This window comes from Sceloporus undulatus, chromosome 1 (assembly GCF_019175285.1).
Source record: "Sceloporus undulatus isolate JIND9_A2432 ecotype Alabama chromosome 1, SceUnd_v1.1, whole genome shotgun sequence".
Taxonomy (NCBI): Eukaryota; Metazoa; Chordata; class Lepidosauria; order Squamata; family Phrynosomatidae; genus Sceloporus; species Sceloporus undulatus.
Window position 1 is genome coordinate 367,134,736 of NC_056522.1, and position 24,896 is coordinate 367,159,631.

General features: G+C 39.6%; 1 protein-coding gene across 1 annotated transcript in view; it reads right to left on the minus strand.

Annotated features, from left to right (window-relative positions):
* Nucleotides 1-386: 386 nt before the first annotated feature.
* Nucleotides 387-24,896, minus strand: part of ADSS1 (adenylosuccinate synthase 1) — a 32,843-nt gene continuing 8,333 nt past the window's right edge. The window contains exons 2-13 of the mRNA XM_042468900.1: nt 19,010-19,112; nt 17,458-17,520; nt 16,042-16,092; nt 14,802-14,868; nt 12,670-12,777; nt 12,044-12,125; nt 10,723-10,849; nt 9,921-10,075; nt 7,545-7,669; nt 6,499-6,596; nt 5,981-6,130; nt 387-4,598 (exon numbers count right to left, since the gene is read on the minus strand). Of these exons, the coding sequence (XP_042324834.1) occupies nt 4,546-4,598; nt 5,981-6,130; nt 6,499-6,596; nt 7,545-7,669; nt 9,921-10,075; nt 10,723-10,849; nt 12,044-12,125; nt 12,670-12,777; nt 14,802-14,868; nt 16,042-16,092; nt 17,458-17,520; nt 19,010-19,112 (1,182 nt within the window). The 3' untranslated portion in view covers nt 387-4,545. The remainder of the gene's footprint in view (nt 4,599-5,980; nt 6,131-6,498; nt 6,597-7,544; nt 7,670-9,920; nt 10,076-10,722; nt 10,850-12,043; nt 12,126-12,669; nt 12,778-14,801; nt 14,869-16,041; nt 16,093-17,457; nt 17,521-19,009; nt 19,113-24,896) is intronic.

A 24,896-nucleotide genomic window follows, 5' to 3' on the forward strand; every position in this document is an offset into this window, starting at 1 on the left:
CTGTTAAGGTCTAGCCTTAAATCAGCAGAGAAGCAGAAACATGTCCTTATTTAATTATGCTTCTCTAAGAACTGAGACTGACATTAATGGCATTTCTTCTTACATTTCCATTTCCTGAGTCAAACACTGCGTTGTAAATAGATGATTCAAAATGCCCCATCTGTGTCCATTTTAGCTCACTCAGCCCAGGAGATGCAATGTCTGTGTTCCGTTGATGACAACATCTAGCTTCCCTCGAGTCATTTTCACGATCCATGTTCCTATTTGTTGAATCCAGTATTGACCCTTAAAAGGGATGTCAGAAATTCTGATACAGAAAGCCCCAGTGTATATGATCAGGCACTGCTTTCCTGTATACATATACACACAAAGACAAGACCAAAGAGTCCAAATTCTACACTCCCATCTTTATTAAGCAAACCACTGTGCAATAAAAGGGTCGTTTCATTTACAGTATACAAAAATAATCAAGAACACACACTTTTGGTGCCTTTATTTGCTGACCCATGTACATCCGGCTCTATCAGTGTGAGAACATCATGTTAGACAATACTTTTTAACTGAAATCCTTTTTCAGCGTCTGACCATGATGTTCCTCCCATTAATTCCAATTGTATAATTTGATTTCAGATTATCAATACTGATACAACCTGTGTTCAGGGCAATGATACTAAATGATTATAACTAAATTCCAAGCAACGGTATATAAAATTTAACTGGAAACATTCCAGAGAATAACATTATTCACATCAAACACGTTACTGAGTGGACTGCAATATAAATTCTCTAATAAATAAGTATGTGAATATTATTCAGTGCTTTTACTTTGTGGGAATAGAGATTTCCATTAGAATAAAGCCAACAATTCAATAAAAATTCTACATAAATATAAGGTTACAGAAACGTTCATCTGTGATTTAGTGCCAGCTAAAAGTCCTGATGTCTTTGGGTGTGATCCACTGAAAAGCCCCCTTTTGTTTGCTGTAATGAAATGAATGGGATGTATTCTTGCTCAGCACCCTGTTCATTTCACTGGGGCTATATGGGACATTTCCCAGTGGGTTGCAATGCTGCTAGTTTAGCTGCTCAACAACCATCACCCTGAGCAGAACGTATGCAGCTCATATTGACTACTCATTGTTGTAGTAAACAGGCTTTGTATAACTTTATGGATGCATTCTTAGCACATCCAGGGTAAAGGTCACATTGGTGAATTTTGCTCAAGCGTTTATAAGCTGAAATACTAAAGGTCAAAGAAAGGGGTTCCCAATACATTTCTGGCAGGACTGGAACCCACTAGAAATGAAAGTGCTTTGGTAGGGGCCCACTGACACCTACAATATAACTGTATTTCTTAAACGTGATTTACAAAATATTAAACATCTCTATGTAATGACAGTCTTTACAATAGACCATCTTTTCCAAAGGCTGATCTCAACATGATTGTCCTAAAAACTTCTGTGCAAGTCTTCCTGAGAACTGTTAGAGAATCTTGTGGCATTTATTCTGCCAGTGTGCATCGCTTCTCGGCCTTTTGGCTGGGAAAGCATTCTCTAAAAGTATAATCTGTTCTTATCAGTTTATTATGCCAGTGTGGGCTAGAGCCTACTGTCTACACAAGTTAGCTATGCAAGTATTATGATCCATGCTACTGTTAGCAGCCCTGAGGCAGAGACATTGGCAGAAGATATATGCAACTGCTTTTGTTTTTAACCCCTCAACCCACAGCAGCTCCCAATGAGACTTACGAGATAGAAACATACCTTTGTACAAAAAGACTTTCTGTGGATTCCAGTACTTACATGACAGACAACAAATACAATCCATCAAATCAAGCTCACTGGATTTCAGTGCCTTACATGTACTTCAGTTATAATCATTAAGCAAAGGTCAGCTAGTCAGCACACCTCTCTGTGCCAGAGTTTCTACTAGTTTTGAGAAATTAACTATAACTCCTATGTTCTCAAAGTATTTAAGGCAATTGTACTGCAACTGGATAAATGCATACAACTCAAAATCAGGAGATATGAAATGCTGAGACACACCTTGGCTGCTCTTCCTGTATTCTCATTCAGCTAATGTTAAACCTTTCCATTCATCGAGTCTGTTATGGATCATAATGCTTTGCATTTCCATAGTGCTTCCTGGTGTTCACAGTGCCTCACATGCATGGTGCAATTCTAAGAACAATCCGTAAGGTAAGTGGCTTGCTGAAGCCACATTCATGACAAGCATGATTCAAACCAGACATCACGATTTATAGCTCATTAGTCACTGAAATATTACACTTTAAATATTACACTTTAAAACCAACTGTGTATTCATCAGCATTTGAAAGCAAAATGTCTTCTTTGTTGTCTTTACAAAAAACACTGCCTTGCTCAAAAATTAACACCATCCATATGCATGCACACATGGAGCTTTCAGGTCTACAAAACTCTTCTTCACTGCATATTAGGCAGCAAAGATGTGCAAGCTGCCATGTTATTATGAACAGAGTAGTTCATTCTTCACAAGAGGTACGTGTCCGTTATTATTGCTGTGCTACAAAAAATAAACCTGCAGTGTCCAAGACTGCCATAGTTCACATACAATGTGAACATGTTTGCAATGTGCAGTTTATCAGCATCATGCTGGCCACTTTTACTCTACATGGAAAATGGAGGAGGAGGGATAAAAATCTTTGCTATATATATAAAACGTCTTTCAAGCAAGAAAAAAACCCACTCCATCTGTGCCATTGAGATAAAACTAACTTACAGCATCAGTGTGCTGACAACTACTAGGTTCTAGAGACCCTTCCTGATAATCAACATTTTTTTCAAAACCAGCACATAAGAGAAAGACAAGGAGGACTTCCATAATTTTCTTCTTGAGCCAAGAAAGAGAAACTGACTCATATGGAGTTTTACATAGTAATTATTTTGGATGCTACAGTACATTTTCCAGTAGGTATGAGGACTACAAAGGGAAATGTCAAATTGCCTGGACTGCTTATCTTATGTACCAATCTAGTTCACTTCCAGACTGGTTCACAACCAGAGATTGCTCATGACGGGTCCTTCTACCAACTAGCGGAGCAATCGTAGGCGACAGGCAGTACCACAGTAGTGGTATTCAACTCCTGTTTGACTCCCATTATCTGGAGAGGTTTGCCTACTTCCACTTTGATACTGTCTTTGGTATTGGAAGCAGTCACCTTAAAGTGCCAATAATTACCTTTATTCCCATTTCAACTGAGCACTTCAGTGCTCTAGAACCACCTCATGTTCCCTGTGGATACCTGGTTGCAATGGCACAGCCCACCATTGGCATTTTTAAAAAAATGAAGGCAAGTAACAGCAGGTACGTGTGTTGTGCCCTTTTCCTCGCAAGGATTAACACATTTCTTGATTGTTTTTGTTGCGATTGTGGACATTCCTTGTATTTGTAAAGCAGCACTACTCAAAATGGTGGTGTGTGGACTGGTAACAGCCTGCAAGTCACTGGCTGCCTGTCTACAGTTTCCAAGTTAGAAAGAAACAGCTGTTGTCACAGGCATAAATGCCGTAGTACTACTTCTTATACTCTGTTTGTAGGTTAAGTGAAGCAGTGATAAAAGTATTGCAGAAGAAACAAAATATGTTACCATAAGATCCAAAACTAGAGATCTAGAAAGACTGTAACAAGGATGTAATGAAACTCCATAAAGTTCTATTCTAAGCTATGGAAAGATGCTGCACCATCTTAATCTTTTTAAGTACATTTTCTGCATTTGATGTTTTTTTTCTACCTTTAATCAGTTGCCTATGGAGTAAAAGCTCCACAGGGATTTTCGCACTTGAAAACAACTGAAGGGAAACTTTTATCCTCAACTCAGGCAGTTGTCCCCAATTTGAAATGAAATACACTATTTTATTATCTTTCCTCTTTCTATCTGAAAAGATTTTATTTAAAATGTACTGTACAGGCTTCAAGGCAAACTGCCAAACATAAAAAGGATCATTAACTGCCACTAGCTTTGAACCAAGCTGATTGTGTTGGACTAGGACTCTCTGCTCAGCCATGGAGACTCAGTGAGTGACCTTGGGCAAGTCACACTCTCTCAGCCTCAGAGGAAGACAGTGGCAAACTTTCTCTGAACAAATCTTGTCAAGAAAGCCCGGTGATAGGGTCACCTTAGGGTTGTCATAAGTGGGGAAAGACTTGAAGGCACACAAACATATGTCACCACTATTTTTGCTTCCTCAAACAGGGATAGAACATCCTGTTTATGACCTTCTGCAATCTGGCATAAATTTCATTATTGGTAGCAGTTCAGAGAAAAACTTCTAGATGAACTTTTCAAATATGAATTTAAGTTTTTCCTCCAAATCCTATTCTTGTTGTTCTTATTCTGTGTTCTTGATTTTTTTGATACTTGAAAACAACAATAGAACAAGATATGCACAATCACATTCTAGGAAGAACATTTTGATTTCTACAGCATCTTCATGTGAGCTCGGGAAAAGAAAGGAGCCGATTGGCAGTGAACTGTGTTTCTTGGCACTGAAGTTCTTTGTGTGGTTAAAAGAGCTGGATCATTGATTCCCTGGATTTTCCAACTCCAACCCATTTAACTAAAGAGGAGAGAAATAAATAATATTAGAGCAGGAACTGGAGAATAAGCAACATACTAAAATCTATTTTAAGCTGCTATCCTAATACACAGACTTCAAAACTACTGTTTTCAAAAGTAAGTAAATTTAAGATTGCAGTAATCTCAGATCTGCACCCTCAAATATCCACGGAGAGGTGATTTCCACTATCTCCAATGGTGTGCGTGCACGAGCCACATGCACAGGGGTGGGGGCGCCCCATTCAATCTTATGAGGCTTGAATATGTGCAAGCCTCCATTTGTGCAAGGGGATCCAAAATGGGATCTCCCGCAAAAACAGGGGGCCAACTGTATTTAAACTCAGGCAATGGGCCAAATTTTTAAATGTAGTTCATACACTTGTAAAACCATGTGACATTTTTTTCTGTATCTCACCTCCCACACAAAGCTTAAAAACATTTAAAAGCCTAAAATTATGCCACAATGACAGACATATAGAAAGCTATAGATGAGGTGTGTCCTACATCATTCTTAACTAGAGAAAACCAAAAAATATAATGATGTAATCCAGTTAGGCCCCATAGTAATTTACCCTAATCTTAACAATAGTGTTATGTAGCCTAGCAAGCCTGAGAACACTGAGGACATGGTAAGAAAGATAAATGTAAGTAATCTCAAGCCAAATCCTTCGTCCACATACTCCCACTTGTAAACCTAGCATGACTTGCCCTTCTCCATTTCTACTGCCAACATGTCAAACATATGTGGCTCCAAACCTTCTTTCCTCATTCTTGAACACCTGCAAAACATGTAATTCATATTCAAAACCAAACCACCTGCTCTGCAGCTGGTCCTCATTCACTAAATGTGGCTGGTCCTCATTCACTAAAGCTACTTCTCTGTATATTATATTCTTTTAGCTAGAGTTAAGCCAGCTAGCCCACAAGAGTGTCAAATGGCTACTGTCCCCCCTCCCCACTGCTACATAACTGAAGGGAGATTTGAATTTCTGAAGGCTAGAATCCTCTCCAATGTGTATGCAAAACCAGCCCAAAGAGGTCCCCATCCCTGCACCGCAGACACAATCCCCATGCGTCTTGGGGTGGTAGCGCACACCTTTGCCTTGAAGCCTGTACTTTTTAAATAAATCTTATGAAGAGAAAAGAGAAGTAAAATAGTCTAGTGGAAGGTTCTTAATGCTGGATACGGAGGAGTAGATAGGAAGGGCATCTATCATTTCAAGATTTTTTGGTACTTATACTACTGCCCAGGAAACCCTGATATGCATAAATTACTAGAAAGCTGAAAAATTATTTCTGCCCAATTGATGTTACAATTTCCTGGTGCACAACTTATTATGTACATGATATGCCCTGCTGCAACAGTGCTGAGAAAGTACATACCTGGCACTCCAACATGGTTTTCAACAAACCGAATGTAATTTTGAGCCTTGGGTGGAAGGTCCTCCCATTTTCTTGCATTAGTTGTGTCTGTCTTCCATCCTGGCATCGTTTCATACTCAACCTCTACTTTCTGCAGTATCTCCTGGTTAGCTTCAAAAGTGAGTGAAAGTACAACACAATCATTATCTCATGGGCAACATACAATTCTTATTCAAAATATAATCAACTAACTTGATAATTAAACAAGTTGACATTAAACACTTAACGAGCTTACATTAAACAAGTCATTAGTTGTTCCTGTGGACAAAGCGGACAAAGAAAGCAGTTCTGTTTACGAATTCTGGCACCTGTTTTACAAAACCAAATCTTCACACAGAACAGGTGACACAACTGAACAAGCACAAGGTCTGTGCTTGTTCAATTGTGTCACCTGTTGTGTGAAAAAAAAAAGAGGGAGGGGAGACCAAATATTAATAACCTATTACAAAGTTAAGAGCTCAAGACAGTCATCACCATACCTGGAAAATAAGGAATTCTTTTTCCACCCAGCCTGTATGCAACACCGATTTTGATTTCATCAAGGACATCCAGAATATCCAGTTTTGTTAATGCCAGACTGCCCAAAAAATTAGATAAAGTTACTTATAAAAATGATCACTGTGTGGGAGCAAGAGACCAATTCCACCCCTCTGATCCCATCTCTCTCCCCGGACAGCCCCCTTCCACAGTAAGCCTTAATGCCCTTGTGTTTCCGCTGCAGTCCTTCTCAAAATGGCAAGAGGAAGTGATGTTGCCATTATTGTCACCACTTTGAAAGGGATTGAAGAGGAAAATAGGTATTGGAGGAAGTCTGGTATTTTCACTTGTTTTCATGCATTTCAGGAGTTTTCTGCATGGTTTGAGGAAAAAATTGAAAGAATTATGACAAATTTTAAAAATCTGAGGTGGGTGGATGGCATAGAGCAATTGGTGCCAGAGGCTTCAAAGACCACAAAAGGGGGGGGGGGGGTGTCCAGGGGCCACATGCAGCCTACAATTGCACAAAGGGATGGTTAACCTGATTCTTTAATTAAGTTGTATTTGAAAGAGAGCCCCATGTTGTATCATGTTACTCAATATAAAGCAATCTTTGAAGTTATTTCCCCATAACTCCTCATTTAACCCTAAGTCGTGCCATTGCTCTTTGGACAAATGGGTGGTACTTCCCACCTAAAGGTGAGATCTGTGGAGCATGTTGATTTACTTCACTCGGATTGATTATTCTGTTTCTCATGGTAATGTGACAGCAAGCCCAGGTGGGCACTCTGTCCTATCTACCCAGATGAGATGCTCCAAAATAATTGGGGGTAGGCTACTTGAAGAAAGACATATGCATTGTTGGAATTGGGATTCTCAACTGTAAGACCTTCCTCTTTAACCCAAGGGGTCAAAATGTGGAATAACCCTTAGCAAAACAGAAAACAGAACTCTTTGCTTATCTAGTCTTCATGTTATCTACATATTGGTATTCCACAGGATAAAAAGTTATGACTTCCAAGTGTAGATTAAAATATATGATGCTTACGCAGTGAATCCGTTGATCATATGAGCGTATCTCAAAATGACAAGGTCTAGCCAGCCACAGCGCCTTTTTCTACCTGTTGTCACTCCCCATTCATGGCCTCGAGACTGTAAGAGTTCCCCAATTTCCTGCCGGGGACAAAGATATTCATCATAACTCTTCAGCAATATTAGTCCACGGTATCAGGTGCTGGAAAAGATCTATAGAACAATCTTATAGTAAGTGAGGGGGAGGGGATCTGGCTAAAGAATAATCACTTCTCAAATTTGCATCAGTTAGTGCACAGAAAATCTCCAAGTTCTGTTTTTGGTTGTTTTGCTGAAATCATAGAGGTGGAAGGGACCACAAAGTTAATCTAGTTGAACCCTTTGCATGCATACACAACTAAAACACTCCTGAAAGATGCCCATCTAATATCTGTTTAATGACTTCCAAATATGGAGAGCCCACTGCCCTATTAGGCAATATATTCCACCAATGAACAGCTCCTACAGTAAATACATTCTTCCTAATGTTTAAGTGGAATATCTTTTCTTGTAATTTGAATCAATTGCTTCAATAAATTTGCTCCATCTTCTACATGACATCTCTTCAGATATCTAAAGATAGCTATCATGTCACCGCCCAATCATCTCTTCTTCAAGCTAAACATACCCAGTTCTCTCAGTCAGTCTAAGAGGGCTTGGTTTCCATACCTTTGACTATCTTGGTCATACTTCTCTGGACACAATCCAGCTTGTTAACATCCTTCTTGAACTGTGGAGCCCAGACACAACGTTCTGGACACCACTCCCAAGGTGCTGTAGGTGTTCTCTATTGTTGGGAAAAGGCCTCTCCTGGGTTTAAAATGCCCCTAGAGGAGTGCTAGAACACTGCAAAATCACTGCCATCCCTCTTAAAGGGCATGGGGCATTTATGGTTTTTTTAAAAAATAAATTGCAAAATTTAATCTATTATAGTGGGGCCTCCTTATCCATGGACTTGCCATCCGTGGACAGCAAGCCCCCATTTTTCCCAATGGCAGTGCGTGCACATGGCAATGCCACCATTTGGAACAACGGGACTTGAGGTCCTGCCTTTGTCAGTAGCGAATACCAAGGTCCCACTGTACTTTATTTATATCCAGCCCATCCAAAAAGCTGAGGCTCAAGGAAATTTTTATTTGCAAAAACTGTTTCGTGGTCTAGAGGAGTCTCGGGAATTTCAGCTAAAAGCCTTGGAGGCTGTATGCAACCCAGGAGTTACACCCTCCCCTCCTCTGTTCTAAAGCCCCAGCATTATAAGATTAGCTGTAGTATGGTAGCCTAGTTTTATGACATAACAGTTTTTCAGAAATTAAGTGTCATACCAATTTTTCAGCTGCTTTTAAAATGTCCCAGTTTCTCTTGCTTCTTCCCATTTTCTCCCTTTGTCCTCAGCTTACTCCACTGCCGAAACCTGAGTTCAAAATGCAAAAGTAGTTTGCACTCAATTAACTCAGCAGGGCAGAGAGGGCAAAATTTTGCCCTTTCCAGTAGGCTCAGGCAAAAGCAAACTGCTACAGCCTATTCTATCTTGTCTGTTCTTCTTAATTACCCTTCTCATCTTGACCACACTATGATGTTGCCTGGCCACACGTCCTGGTTTTAATTTGGGAAATGTTAGAGGAATGCAGTGTGTGATATCCCAGAAATCTCACAGATCTGCTCTGTTTTAAATGTTTGTACTAAAAAGGATTTTCATTTTCACTGTAACTAAACCCTTTTTTACAAATAATTTCCATGGCTCAATAAAAAAATATACAATTTAGGGGAAAGTATGTTCAGATCTGGCTAAAATTAGGCATGCAAATGAAAAATCTGATTGACATTACTGCATGTTTGTATGTTTTCATGTTAATCATAAGCTTTTGATAAAGTTCTCTAGGTTGCCCATGCTTCCTTTCCTTGTATATTTTGCTTGAACTATTTCCCACTTATTCTACAGTACTAGCTCACCATGACTCAAATGGCCTCCATCCACTCTCAGCTACATCTATGGACAAATCCTGCAGTGTAAAAACTCAAGATTGAGAGGACTGGAGATTTTATGTTTTATATATTGAGGGGGGAATTAAAACTAAGTTCAAGCAAGGGATGTCTCTAGAAAAAATAATTCTTAAATTATACTAAATAACAGAATGGTGAATATATATTAATTTATGTAATGTAAGAAAATTGAAACAAGCAGTTAAAAAGCTGTCATATGGCTGCATTTGGCAACTGTTCAATCTACTCCTGATCACAAAACAGAATATGCCTCTTTTGCATAGTCTGGTATAAACAGAGAAGCAGGAGATCACCATCTTATCACAGCATTTTACCATATAGACCTTATTTGTTTTCCGACTGCCAAACATACATTTATCTGTTCAGTGGGAAAGGCTCCAATTCCCACTCTTGTTGTGTAGGCCTTCACTACACCATATACCTCTCCAACATGTTGAGGAGGAATACCGAGTCCAGTGCATACACCTCCCACAGTACAGTTTGATGATGTCACAAAAGGGTATGTGCCTACCGAATTAAACAAACAAGCAGTCAGATAAATTATAGATTGGAGGAAAATACATGATCACCTTTCAAAATGGCTATTCCCACATGTGTTGTCAGTTAATTGATAGTCTAGTTAACTAAAACAGAAAGCAGTGCCACTGAAGTCATAACATATCTATCTTTCTGCAATCTTTTACCATTTTGGCTTCAGTAGTAAAAGATGGTATGTTCCTCTCAAGGCAGCACAAGAATGAGGCAGATTTTTCAGGTCATATCTGATGGTGAGTTGGATCTAGGCTTAGTTATACTTTCAGTAGATCCACCAAAACCAACAGGACAAAGTAGTCATGAACAATTTTAATTTCAGTGGGACTACTCTAAATATAACAAAGTCTGAATTCAATTCATTGATTTTAAGATTTTAAGATGTGCAAGTGTCACAAATAGGCTTGTTTAAGAACATAACAAAATCTCTGCTGAATCAGACTAACCAGGAAAATTTCAGTGAAGTTCTTGCATTCTTCTCATGCAAGGTCTTTGGATTAGTCTGAGATGCTTCTAACCAGGTACAGACCTTTTTTGTGAAACAGGTGGGTAAGTGTTCTTACTTCTACAGTGTCAAGGTATTTTTTATTCCCAACTTGCATACAACTATATATTGTACATACCAAAGTCAATGTCAAGGAGTGCTGCATTGGCACCCTCCACAAGAATTTTCTTTGGTGAACCATGAAGTGCTTCATACATAAAATAAACACCATCTCGAACCATTGGTCTTATTTTTTCAGCATAGCTCTGTAAGAATGAGTACATACTCAAGGTTAATCAAAGGTTTTGAACACACTGGCTACAGACCAAGGATAAAAGTATATCAAAAGCCAAAGCAGAGAGAAACAATTTCTACATGGTTAGGAAAGAACAAATTAATCCAGCTGAACATCATGGTACATTACTGCAGGCCATTTACAATTTGCGAAGATGAACTGCTGCACTGCATTTTGAAACTTCCTTTACATGCATCCTTTTATACATTCAGCTATCTCAAAAGTAAAACATCATTACAATGTGATCCCAAATGACAGTCTAAATTTGCAAATCATTCCAATATGGTTTAAAATTCCAACATTGTATTGTAACTCAGAAGAGTATGCCTACGCTTTCAAAAAGGTAAACATCAGAGAGAGTCCTGGAATAATCTAGTTTTGCATTAAATAAATGCATATTCTTGTCTACTGTGCCTGAGAGCCCTAGCAGATACTAGCTTTTGGGCCACTTTCACACTCTCCTAACAGTACTAATAATACTAAGAGGCATTTACATAGATTCAGTCACTGTTATCTAGAGTCCATTGACAAACCTATACAAAACTACTCAGGCCACACACTTAGCAATATAGGTAAACAGACCAAAACCAAACTGTCTGTCAAACTTTAATGTCTAGCAAATGAGAGAACAGATCAGCACCTAAGTTATCAAACAGTGGGGTGCCCCCAGGGGGCATGACAATTTCCAAGGGGGTGTGTGTGCCAACCTCAGACACTATTAGCTGACCCTCCAGAAAGAGGAGCTTGGAATGTTTCTTCAGTGTCTCCTTCAGCTCAAATTGTCTGGCAGGGAGTGGGAGGAGGAGAAAAAAGTGAGTGTCAGGGTGGGATGGGGATTGCGTGGGGGCAGTTTGGGGGGGTGTAGAGCAAAATTCACTGCCCTCCTCTTTCATGCCCCTTTCTCTCGTTTCTGTCTTTGGAAGGACAGAAACGAGTTAAAACACTTTTTCCTTTTACTCTTAAGTAAGAAATTATCTTTCCTATAAATGCAAAGCAATATGCTGTTCTTGCACTTGCTTTGTATTTCAATGCTATATTATTTCTAGAAAACAAAAAACAATTATAAATTGTATTACGGTAGATCATCTTGATTTATTTTCTCCTCTAAATACTAATTCCCTCTTATTCCAACTGAAGCCTTAACACAGAAGCACCAGAGAGTTACCTTCAGTTTTTTCAGCTGCCCTTCTACATCAGTTTCCAAAGAAGGAAACATCGACTTGTACTGATGAGCCAGGTTCTTGAATCTGCAAAATATCAACCACTTAGAAACACACATGCGGTTTTTACAAGTGATTTCTTCTGTTTAATAATCCTTGGCTACAAGTCACAGAATGTCATAAAACAAAGGATTCCCTAACAAAGATATACAAAGTTCACGCAGCTGAAGAAAATGGTCCAGATTATATTCTACAACACTACTAGAAGAGCAGATATACTCAGTTCCCAAAACATAGTTTATATGAAATAACAGTATTTATATAACTATCTTTTATGTGTCTCTATAGCTCCCACTCTGTGTTTAAAGAGTTTGCAAGTAGTTTCCATTTCAAGCAGACATTCCCACTCTAAAAGTATCACTTCTAGTTAATGAATTTCAGAATAGAATCATAGAGTTGGAAGAGACCACAAGGGTCATCCAGTCCAACCCCCCTGCCATGCAGGAACTCACAGTCAAAGCATCAATTTTGTGATTATGGCGTTGCTTTTTAAATGTTTACAGATTCTCTGTTTATGATCTGCTCTAGAATCTTTACTGGTATTGATGTCAGACTAATTGGGCGATAGTACCTTGAAGAAAATTCATCAAAGTCTGAAAGAAGATCACATATCCGAAGACCTGTTCGTGCAGCTTTGGAGGAATAGGTTGGTCCAATTCCTTTCTTTGTTGTGCCAATGCTAGTGAAAGAAAACAAATGAATGGTATCATCCATTGTGCTAACAAACCCTATAGTGATATAGCAATTTTAATATGCTTTGTGATAAGAATAGTTTGGGAGAAATATTTGTCAGTTAATAATTAAATTTCTAAAACAGTTTTTAACCTGCTCTCTCTTGGGGGCCTCATTCCAAATTTCAGGAGGAGGGCACTGAGCCATTTGGCATACAGCAATGGTCTTCAACTTCAGAGCCACGAAACCCTTTGTATTTTAAACTCTGTGTGCCCCTTTTATTTTGTGCCTTTCAGGTGGCCAGATGAAAGAGAAGCAGGATTCCTGTACCTTCAACAGTTCTACACAGGGAGGAATTTGTGCTGGTATACATTATGCAGGTATGACTCAACAAAACATGATGTTTTCTACAACTACAAACGATAAAGGGAAAACTCTCCCTCTTACTCCAGTTTCTTTTGGAGGAAAAATCAAATGATAGAGTGGTAGTACCCAATTATGTACATGCTTGCCTTAGGTTAGGGCCCAACTCATTAGTTGAAGACCTATTGAGTATAAAATGGGGAAGAGACATGAAACAATGGCAGCAGGGTACCCAATGAGTTAATTTATATTTTATTTGCTTCTTTAAGTGCTTTATATACCACTTCCCATATCTAAACAATATGCTGAAGTGGCATCTTCATCCCTGCTGTGTGTGTGTGTGTGTGTGTGTGTGTGTGTTATTCTATTTTACTGGGCAGTTTTATTCTGACACCCTTCAGCTAACAAGCAGCACAGAAGCTATAAAAATAAAGGGTGGGATATAATTAAGTCCCCTAACCTCCATTCCTGTGTTTCTATTGCCTTAACCACCTCCCAATCAGATCTACAGAGTTGTTGAGGAAAGCCAGATTGCAGATTTCAGCCTCTCTCTTTGTAACACTTGTCTCCTCTAGAATTTGCATCCACCAGGGGTCAGTCACACATCTTCAGTTTCAAGAAACTCTTTTCTTCAGCTACAACTTGTTTCAGTAAATGCACCACTGTTAACTATCTTTACAATATGCCACACAGAAAAACTTGTACAGGGCCAGAAAGAAGTGTACATAAAGGTGACTTTTCATGCCATTCTATACATGCCAATGTCTGAGCCTGCTGCATGTTTGCTTGTTTTCATTACCTCACTGCCAGATCTTTCAGGACTGTTCTAAATAGGTCAACTGGGTATCACTTTCCAGCTCACTGACCTATCTAATGTAACATGCAGTACAGACAGAGGTGGACCAGGAGGACAAGAAGCATGACAGTCAGTACGTCCACAGTCATCTCCTAAGATACTGGGAGCTCTTGCCAATCATCAGTGTTCCTACACTGGAGAAATTTCTTATGAGCTGAGTTTTCCTTAGCTTCTGCACATCTTCCTGCACATACATAAAAAGGCACAAGAATCTGCAGAGACCCTGCAACAAAATATCATGCACAAGATGTGGCAAGGAAATACACTTGCAGTGGAGTAGAATGGATGAAATGTATTGTATGTAGGCATTCTTCTTAGCAACTACCAATTGAATGTTATTTCCATTGTAGAAGGACCAATTCCACCTGATCACTTTGACATCACACTAATTCTAATTTAGCACTAGTAGCTCCATAGCTGTACAAACACAGTGATAAGGACCCAACCTGACCTAGAAAAGCCCAGATTATAAACAGGGTCTGGTCTAAGAATTTTGCCATTTAAACAATGGTGCGTGGCACAAATGAGGGGTATTGCATCATTTCCCCCCAAAAAATTGCCTCCAAATCTATAAAAAGCTCTTGAAATTTCTATTGCATGCCACATTTAAAGTCAACATGGGATCGTGCCACCTGTTCTCTCTACCGATCTAGAGCTTGTTCATGCAATGGCAGTGGCCCCTAAAAAGTCAAAAAGCAGTTGAGGTGACTACAGAATTATTACATGGTGAGCATTAATATGTTTGGTGTTTACTCTTATCATTTATGCCACATCTAGTAGCAAAATTCATGTATACCAAGATATATAATTACTTTTTCCCCTCTTGTGCTTGCCGCTGCACTTCTTGAAGTCCATCAACTGCCTGGTGAAAATCAAACACTGTATGGTAGAGGAAAAACCACAGGAAGAAAAATCAATGGAAAGGGGAAAAGTTTGGTTTTCAAGTATCACATGCACACTTACAATTTTACTGGAGCAAAGCAACTAAGTCAAATAAGCCTATGCAATTATTAGCAACATCATTTGTTAAAATAAAGACATTACATATGACATGGGAAAATTTAATTTTTATTTATCACACTGAATATATTCAAATATGAATTACTTAACTATGGCCCGTTCCGGACGAGCGTATAGTTTGTCCCCCGGACGTACTAGGGTTAGGAAGGGGTGTCACTTCCTGACACCCCCAACCCTAGTATGGACTGGCTCCGTACAAAATGGCAGCGCCCGTCCACACGGGGGCTGCCATTTTGACGTCATGGACGCAAAGTGTCCGGACATCGCGTGGCGCTGATGTCATGAGTTCACCACTGGCGCCTTGCAGCATCATTAGTGTGCCGTGAAAAAAGCGCCATTTTGGGGTTTCTTTTTGCTCCGCGAGGGAGCCGCGCGGTTTGGCCCCTGCGGCTCCCTCACGGAGCAACCGGCAACGCCGGCAGACTGCCGCTTTTAGGTGGTCTGTAACGCGCCTATCTTTCATGAGCATTCATAAGCACAAATTCTATTCTGTTCATTCATAGAATCATAGAGTTGGAAGAGACCGCACTATTACTTCTCTTGATCTAGACATTATACTTCTATTGATGCAGCCTAAAATTGCATTGGCCTTGTTAGCTGCCATATTGCACTGTTGACTCATGTTCAATTTGTGGTCTACTTGGACTCCCATATCCCTTTCACATGTAGTCTTGTTCAGCCAGGTGTCACCCATCCTATATCTGTGCATTTCATTTTTTCGCCCTAAGTGCAGTACCTTACATTTCTCTGAGTTGAAATTCATTTTCTTAGCTTTGGCCCAGCTTTCTAATCCATAGGTCATTCTGAGTTTTGATCCTGTCCTCTGGTGTATTAGCTACTCCTCCAAATTTGGTGTCATCTGTAAATCTGATAAGTATACCCCCAATTCTGTCATGCAAGTCATTGATAACAACGTAACTATAGCAGCGCAAAATGGTGCACTCGTGGCATAACTAGCATTGGCCAATAAAATTCCCAGAACATTAAACAGTCCAACTGCACAAAGGCTCTCTCTTCCCGATCCACACTTACCAATGTGTGCTCTGTCTGAAATAATGAGTCTTTTCTCCCAATCTCTTAATCCTGTCAGAAGAAATACAGTGCCAGTTACAACGTTTCTGCCCCCAAAAGACCCAGAGCAGAGTTCATGCAATTTACCATTTTAAATGTTTCTTTAAAAAAAGAAAGAAAGAAAGAAAACAAACACTTAACCTATCATCTAGTTTAGCCCTCCTAGATAAAATCAGCTGTGGATTTCGGAATTTAGGTGGTTTTGTAAAGTGGGTAAAGTTCACATACTTAGGAGCACGAAAGGTTTTCCCCACAACCTTGACCAGCTAAAATGTACAAATGCAGGCACAGACTAACTCCGTAAAGGGCTTCCTTCAGAGCTGGAGCTGTAATGTACACCCCCCCCGACACACGTATCTGTTTAAAACAATATTTGTTGCAATCAAGGACCCAGACTTTGAGGAAGCATTTCTGTACAATGATTTGAAGTCAGCCTCACACATCATTAAGAGTCACTATGGCGCAGTACAGACCTCCAAGAAACGTTATTACTCCAGAGGGACGGCGCAGCCCCCAAAACGTGTGCCGTCACTCCAGAGTAAAAAGAACCTGGAAAAACTGGGTTTTTTTCTGCCGCCACACTTACGTGGCGCATGTAACTATGGCGGCGCTAAATGGTGCACTCGTGACATAACTAGCACGGTGTGATGTGTGGGCACTATACATCCTTTACCTCAAAATGGCGGTGCCCATGTACACGGAACACCGCCATTATTGCGCCACAGGCATGTATTAGGATTAGGGACCACATGGTTGCCGCACAGTCCCTAACCCTAAAATCAGCGCCAGCATGGCGCTTTTGCGTGGTCTGTACCACACCTATATCTGGATATAGCGGTAGAAGGCAATCATGTAACAGACAGCCCTGATGACATCTTCCATACACTGCCTTCTGTCAGGGCACTCTACTACACAAATTTTCGACAAAAATTCCACAGAATTTCACTCTTCTTCTGTCTATAATTAGTGTATATGTGCAACTGTTAGTCAATCTCATGTATAAGATAGGGACCAGCCGCAAAATCCACCTAAGCTGCGTCCCACTCTCAGTACAGGAGCCCATTTCTCCATGCAAAAAGAGATTATCTCTACATGGAAACAGAGACTAACATGTGCAGTGAGATTTTCACGGAGAAGTCCATACACCAGTAGCAGTATCAGACTTTTATACAAGGGACATAATCTTACTGTGCCATTGTATTTAATGGGAGTTGGATATGCATGGATTTTGGTACTGATGGAGAGTCGATAGTAGTTTTTATCAATGGACCAGCTTCTCTACTACAGAACTTTAAGTTTCCATGGAAAAGATGAAGTTAACTGAAAACATATAACCCACACTTTAAAGAAAAAACTATCGAAGTATTATATACACACCTTTCTTCTCATTTTTTTCAGCTTCTTCAAATAAGCCCGGCAAATGTATAACTACCCCATTTCCTGAAAGTTACATACATAAGGTTTGGTTGTTTGTTTTTTTAAATGATATAACAGTAATATCACACACAAAACATTACAAAACACATTTGGGTCAAAAATGTTTTCTCAGCTCCTCAAAATTGAAATCTTAACGTAGGCTGTTATAGATTGGCCCTCTAAGAAACATCCTCTCCCAAACCATCTCCCATAATAATATATATTCCTGCAACATTTGCCTCCCAAACTACTTTGCCAGCAATGCTGCAAGATACAAAAGAACATTGAAGCCAAAACTGAGTCACATAAGGGATATTTTATTGATTTAAGTGAGGGAGCATCTATGCCCCTGTGACACTAATAACCATTATACCAATCCTTAAATTCCTCTTAAGACTTGTTTGCAGTTTTACCAACACAAAGATGAACAAACTGCACTGAAGCAACAAAGGTGCTGTTGCTCCCATCACATATGAATCTGGCACAAAACTGTCTACCTTAAAGCAGGTTTAATAGCTCTCATTTCAAATGGATAATTGATCCAACTTCAAATTAGTTGGAAAGGGGATCAAACATTTCAAAAATCACAGGACAACATATGTTGCATCTTCTTCATTTCTGAAAGTACAGGGATCAGACGCCTGAATTCGGAAAGGAAGAATTATGTGTGTCAGTATCTCAAATTACAAGAGAGCCAGCTTGGTGTTGTGGTTTGATTGTGAAACAATGACTTTGGAGATTGAGGGTTGAATTCCCCACCTAGCCATGAAACCCACTGGGTGACCTTGTGCAAGCTACATGCTCTCAGCCTCAGGGGAAGGCAATGGCAAACCTCCTCTGAACAACTCTTGCAAGAAAACTCCATGATAGGTTCGCCTTAAGTAAAAAAATGACCTGGAGGCACACACAACAATCAGTTTACACATGTGATACTCAATAGCAAGAATAGGCAAAGTGAGGTACTCCAGATGATGCTATATTGCAGCTGCCATCAGTCCTAGCTAAATGACACACTGGCCCAAGATACCTGTCACACTAATTGCAGGTACAACTGCTTGTGCTTAAGCAAGCAAGGGAAAAGCCCAGCTGTTAATGGACTCTGTTTTCAGCAGCTACTCTGATACATGGATTCATTTTCCTTTTTATAAAACTGCTAATTAAAATTACTGAAGCAAGTGCAAATCATCCTGAAGATGCAGGAAGATGAATAACTGATGAGTAATAAAGTGGAATTATAACAGCCATTCCTTTCTTTTCTACCTATGATCACATGGTCATAGAGTGATCCGCATGCAATCACTTTTAATTGAAACATCCATGGGAAACCGCATATGGCCAATGGAGAAATCACATTTACTTTCACAAAGGGTGGGGAGGGGAGAATTGAATCTTATCTTTCTATTTGGTATCAATCTGCATCGAACTTCAGCATTCAAAAAGCACAGTTACAAACATCATCACTAATTATTGTCCAACTAGTGTCCAAATCTGCACACTGGACAGTGATACTTACCAATAAATGAAATTGCCTTTGGATTAATGATACCACTAGGAAAGAGGTGAAAATCATATTCTTTCCCATCAACAACCACAGTATGGCCTGCATTATTTCCACCCTGTCAAATAAAGAAAAAAAATAAGAAAGAAGGGGAAAAGAAAATCATTTTAAGTAAATCATTTTAACTTCTACTTCTAACAATAAAGAACTCACCCATTTGGATTCCAATACTGTGCCCAACATTTCATTATTTTAAATATTTATATCTTGAAGTGGACTAATATACTGTATGGGTAGAGTGGCTAGATCCAGACTAAGTTAGCACACTTTAATCGCACTGAAACAAGTGAGGCAAATTTATTGTGACAAATATTACTGAGTTTAATGTGATATATTCCCACATATGGGAGTACAGTACAGGATGTCAGTCTGAGGCTGGATCCAGACCACTGAGTTACACCAAATCCAGCCTTGCTGACAGTATTTATTCTTAATTGATCTCTTTTTTGTGTGTGACTTTATAACTTGCTTTAGTATCCTTACGGTTTTTAAGTTATTCTTTCCAAAATCCATAAGCCACTTCTCAAGGTGCTCACATGAACATATGAAACACAGAATAAATCAGGACAGTTCTCATTGTAATCCAATGGTTCTATAACTTTTGGACTTCATGCCCAAGAAGTCTCAACCAGCTTGGCTAACAGTCAAGGACTTGGGAGGCTGAAGTTCAAAATGCCAGGAGGACCAAAATTGGAGAACCACTAATTTTGTCCAACCTCCCTGCTAGTGCAACTTGCTAGATAGCAATTTAAAATTTTTTGCACAAAAACATTTCTTCAGAAGATATGATTATTTCAGTTATTGGTGAGAAACTTCTTCCACCTTGGCATAGCTGGTGATAACAACGTAAGCACTTTTTCAACACAAAGCTTTCCACTTTGCTCAATCCTTTTCCTCGTTATGTAGATACAACCACCAAGGAAAAGTGATACATGGTTTGACTTTAAGAGAAAAGAACTATTGAAAAGAAAATATTTATGTTGAATGTTGATCCAAAAGAACAAAACAAAATCCAAAGACAAGTGAGACCTTTGTTACGGTCAAGTTCTTTCAGGAGTGCTTTAGCTGTATCTTCCTTTGTGGCTGGACTAAATAGCAATAGCATTTACATTTCTATTCTGCTTATCAGTGAACTCGACGAAGTTTAGAATCTGTAAGTCAGTTGCCCCCAACAAGTTGGGTACTCATTTTATTGGCCTACGAAAGGATGGAAGGCTGAGTCAACCTTGGAGCCCTGGGATCAAACTCACAACCTTAGTGGCTTCAGTACTGGCATTTAACCACTGCACTACCAGGGTTCCCTAAATGATCCCTGTGGTCCCTTTTAGCTCTAAGGTTGTATTATTCTAAGTATAATTCAACCTAACAGTGCTAACTTTTGAGTTCTTCATCAGAGTAGATAGTTTAAAAAAGGGGGGCAGGTGGCAGGTAAGAAGCATATTGCATCTACTCATGTATAAGCCTAAACATTAATTTTAGTCAAAAAATTGACCCCAAAAACCTGAGTTGACTTATCTATGGGTCAAAGTAAGTATTGTACTTTAACTCTTTTTAAAAAAAGAAACCATGCCCTGCTGAAAAGCAAGAGCATAATCTGTCCTGGGAGCACTGACCACCCCACCCCACCCCATCCAGGCTTTCGGATGGGAACAAACAGTTGTGCCTGCTGAAATTTTGTAAGTTGTCTGGCATTGTTTTAATTGCTTCATCCTTTTAGATCCTTTGTCACATGCCCCTAAGTTTTACCCTCAACTTATCCATGGGTCATATCAAAATTCATAATTTTGCCCCCAAAACCTACCCTTGACTTATACATGAGGTCGATTTATAGCTGAGTATATACAGTAAGTCCAAAATCTTTTTGCTAGATGACACTCTTCAATTAAATTTGCTTCCAAAATTGGAAATTGCAGGCTTAGGTTGTCACTGATAAGGATGCAGATGTCACATGACTTCCAGCAAAGCCCACTCAGACGAAGACAGTGTGGTAGGGCCCAGGCATATTTCCTGAATTCCTTAACCATTGTTTTTGTTCTTGTCTTCAAGTTGCCTCCAATTTATGGTAACCTTATCATAGGATTTTCTTGTCAAGATTTATTCAGATTTGCCATTGCCTTGCTCTTGGGCTGAGAGTTTGAATTGCCCATTCACCCAGTGGGCTTCTGTGGCTGAGAGGAAATTTGAACCCTGGTCTCCTGGAGTCTTAGGTCCAATACTCATCCCACTACACACTGGAGGGTTTTATACCAACTCCCTCTTCCCCAAGACCCTTTTTGCAGAGAGTCACATACAATAATGGCAAATCTAAATGGTAAAATCTGGGAAAGCATATCGCTATACAGTACTCTTAACTGATACAACAGAAAGACAAACAGCTACTGTTATGTAGATTGTATAAGCAATTCATTTTGTATTTCTATGTCTGCAAAACATAAAATGAAAAATCAACAGATTAGAATAGTGTATACATTTGATTATAACAATCTCTTATCTACTCTCTCTCTCTCTCTCGCATACATTGCCAAGAGCTGCAGAACAGTCTGCACATCCAGAAATGCCTCAGTTACTTTTCACCCTTGTACTATTAACACACACACACACACACACACACTGGAAATCTACAAATATCAGAAAGAAAGAAAATAAAGTGAAGCAAACAAAGTGAGTAGAAAAAATTGAACTTCATTTTTAGTTACTGGCTCTTCAATTGTTACCCAGAATAATACACTTATTTCCAAGGGTACTGAAAGCCAGCCTTGTTTTCTTACAGAACTTTTATAACCTTAAACTTGACCTTCTCATATAATACTGGTGATCCTGGAGCCACTTTATCAGTACCCAAAGGAGAAGCCCAAGTTTAAAATAGCAATGTCACCATGTAGTTCTAAATCCTCCACAGATGCAAGAACTCTCCACTGGTGAGTCTTGTTATTCAGATGCAAGTGAGTGCTTAACAGGTGCTGTATTTCTATCTATTTTAACAACACTCTTTTTGGTTTTAAGATTACCTGAAAGTATGTGTAAGTTGTTGTATGTATAAATAAAATGAGAAAACCCTGCATGACTCAGTCTCTTGGAGGAAGGAGAGATACAACAAATAAGCCCAATTAAATATATTAATACTATGAAAGACTTTTAGCTTCTCCAGTTTTTTTTTAACATGAAGGGAACCGCAGCCAAACACTAAGAAAGGGACTGAAACAATTCTTTGGGATTCTGCCTATGTATATCTGCATGAAATCCTTACCCAGTTTATTTATATCTCACTTTCCAGAAAGTGAACTACAAGTTCCTTGCAGCTGAGATGTGTGGGATTTCTTGATGATGATGGTGATGATGATTTCTATCCCAACTTTTTCCCCATTTGGGACTCAAGGCAGCTTATAATAGTTAAGAGGCATAGCTAATATATACACCAAATACGAAAGTTAAAAATATAACTATGAACTTGAAACCAGTTGAAAACTTAACTCTTAAAAACAACAAATAAACAAAATACATATAGGAGAGCACAATTCTGCAAGACCCAGTCCCCTTGAGCAGTCGGTCCTCAAAGGCCTGCTGAAATAATAATTAAAAAGTCTTAACCTGCAGAAGGCTAACAGGTAACATACCAGTCTAATCTCTCTTGATAGGGAGTTCCAGAGCCATCTATCTGGCCTTCCCACATTCCCACTAGATATACCTGTAAGGGTGGCAGGACAGAAAGAAGGACCTCTCCAGCAGATCTCAATAAACAAGCATATTTGTAGCATGTACATTAAGCAACAGTATTCACATTTGTATACCGCTTATCAGTGAACTCAGCACTCTCTAAGTGGTTTACAATCTGTAAGCCAATTGCCCCCAACAAGCTGGGTACTCATTTTACCGACCTATGAAAGGATCGAAAGGCTGAGTCAACCTTGGAGCCCTGCCTGGGATCGAACTCATAACCTTGGGGCTGCAGTACCGCATCCAATCCCTGTGCCACTCAGAGTTTGTAAATATGAATATGCAGGTGTTAACTCTTCCCTACCCTCTGACAGGGCCAGTTAAAAGATAAAGGGGCTTTTAATAAAGGATGAGGTATCTATAGCATGGAGCCAGCCAGCATGGTGTTTGAGTGTTAGAATATGACTCTGGGAGATCAGGGTTCAAATTCCCGCTCAGCCACAAAAACCCACTGGGTGACCTTGGGCAAGTCACAGTCTCACAGCCTGAGAGGATGGCAATGGCAAATGCCTCTGAAGAAACTTGTCAAGAAAACTCTGTGACAGTTGGAAACTACTTGAGGGCAAACAACAACACATTTATAGCAAAATCCAATGCATGCTCACTCCGAAGGAAACCCATACATGCTACATTCCCACACCACTGTGCACCTAAGAAAGTGGTTCAACAAACAGAACTGTAGACCCAGAAGGAGACAATGCCTTCCACTGTCTTTTAGGGCACCCCAAAACCTGTCATGAAGGGCTACAGTGGGGAAGAAAAGCATAAATTCCACCATGCTAGCACTTAGGCCAGTGGTTCTCAACCTTCCTAATGCTGCGACCCTTTAAGACAGTTCTTCATGTTGTGGTGACCCCCAACCATAAAATTATTTTCATTGCCACATGTAAACATGTGTTTTCTGATGGTCTTAGGCGACCCCCATGAAAGGGTCATTCGACCCCCCAAAGGGGTCCCGACCTATAGGTTGGGAACCACTGACTTAGGCACATTACATTTAGGCCAAAGCACGTTCCGCCAAGTAAGCGCATGTCAGACTTCTGCCTTAGCATATGTTTTCTTTTTTATCTCCAAAGTTCTGCCACCTGGATTTTCTTCCTCTGAGAGACAAGGATTTCTTAGGTCATTCCTATAAAACACCAATAATGGGTTGTATTAAGTATCATATCTACAAGAATGTGGAACTTCAATTTTTGTTTAATTATTGAAGTACTTGTCAACATTCGCCTCTGAAAGCTTTTCCCAGAGTTATGTGGAACTTTTATATTACACAAGAGGGAATACAGTTGGTGCTTCATATCCACGGAATTAACCCCGCGTGGCTTGGAAGTATTTTTTAAAAAATCAAAAAGGGAACCTTGATTTTGCCATTTTATATAAGGGACACCAATTTACTACCCCATTGCATGTAATGTGACTTGAGCATCCACAGATTTTGGCATCTATGGAGGGTCTTGGAACCAAACCCCAATGGATACCAAGGGCCCAATGTATCATAGTACAAATGATGATATGATAAGATTTATCTGCAAGATGCTCCAAAGTCAGACGCTATAAAGCCTTTTTCTTAATGACATTTTAGTGAGTGTCTTCCAAGCCTCTGCCAAATACATTTATTTTAGGATCAAACTGCAGATTCTTTTGTTTGTTTGTCAACATTTCACATTTGAATTCTATGAACTGTAACTATAAGGCTACAAATGTTCCTTTCTTTCTTGGAAACTTGGCACAGACTGGCAGACAACCAAGAGACCACCATTCTGGGTAGCGCTAATCTACATAGTGTGTATGTTGTGTGCCTTCAAGTCGTTTCTGATTTATGGTGACCCTAAGACAAACCTATCATGGGTTTTCTCAGTAAGATTTGTTCAGAGGAGGTTTGCTATTGCCTTCCCCTGAAGCTGAGAGTGTGTGACTGACCCAAGGTCACCCAGTGGGTTTCATGGCAGAGCAGAAATTGAACCCTGGTCTTCATTCGTAGTCCAATGCTCAAGCAATTATGCCATACACCACACTAGTTCTCTTAGCACTGATCTAACCACATTTTAAAAAATTAACTTAAAAAGACTTTAGAGAACATTATCTGCATTCACGACTGGTTCCTTGTGTTTCTTTTAGCACAATTTGT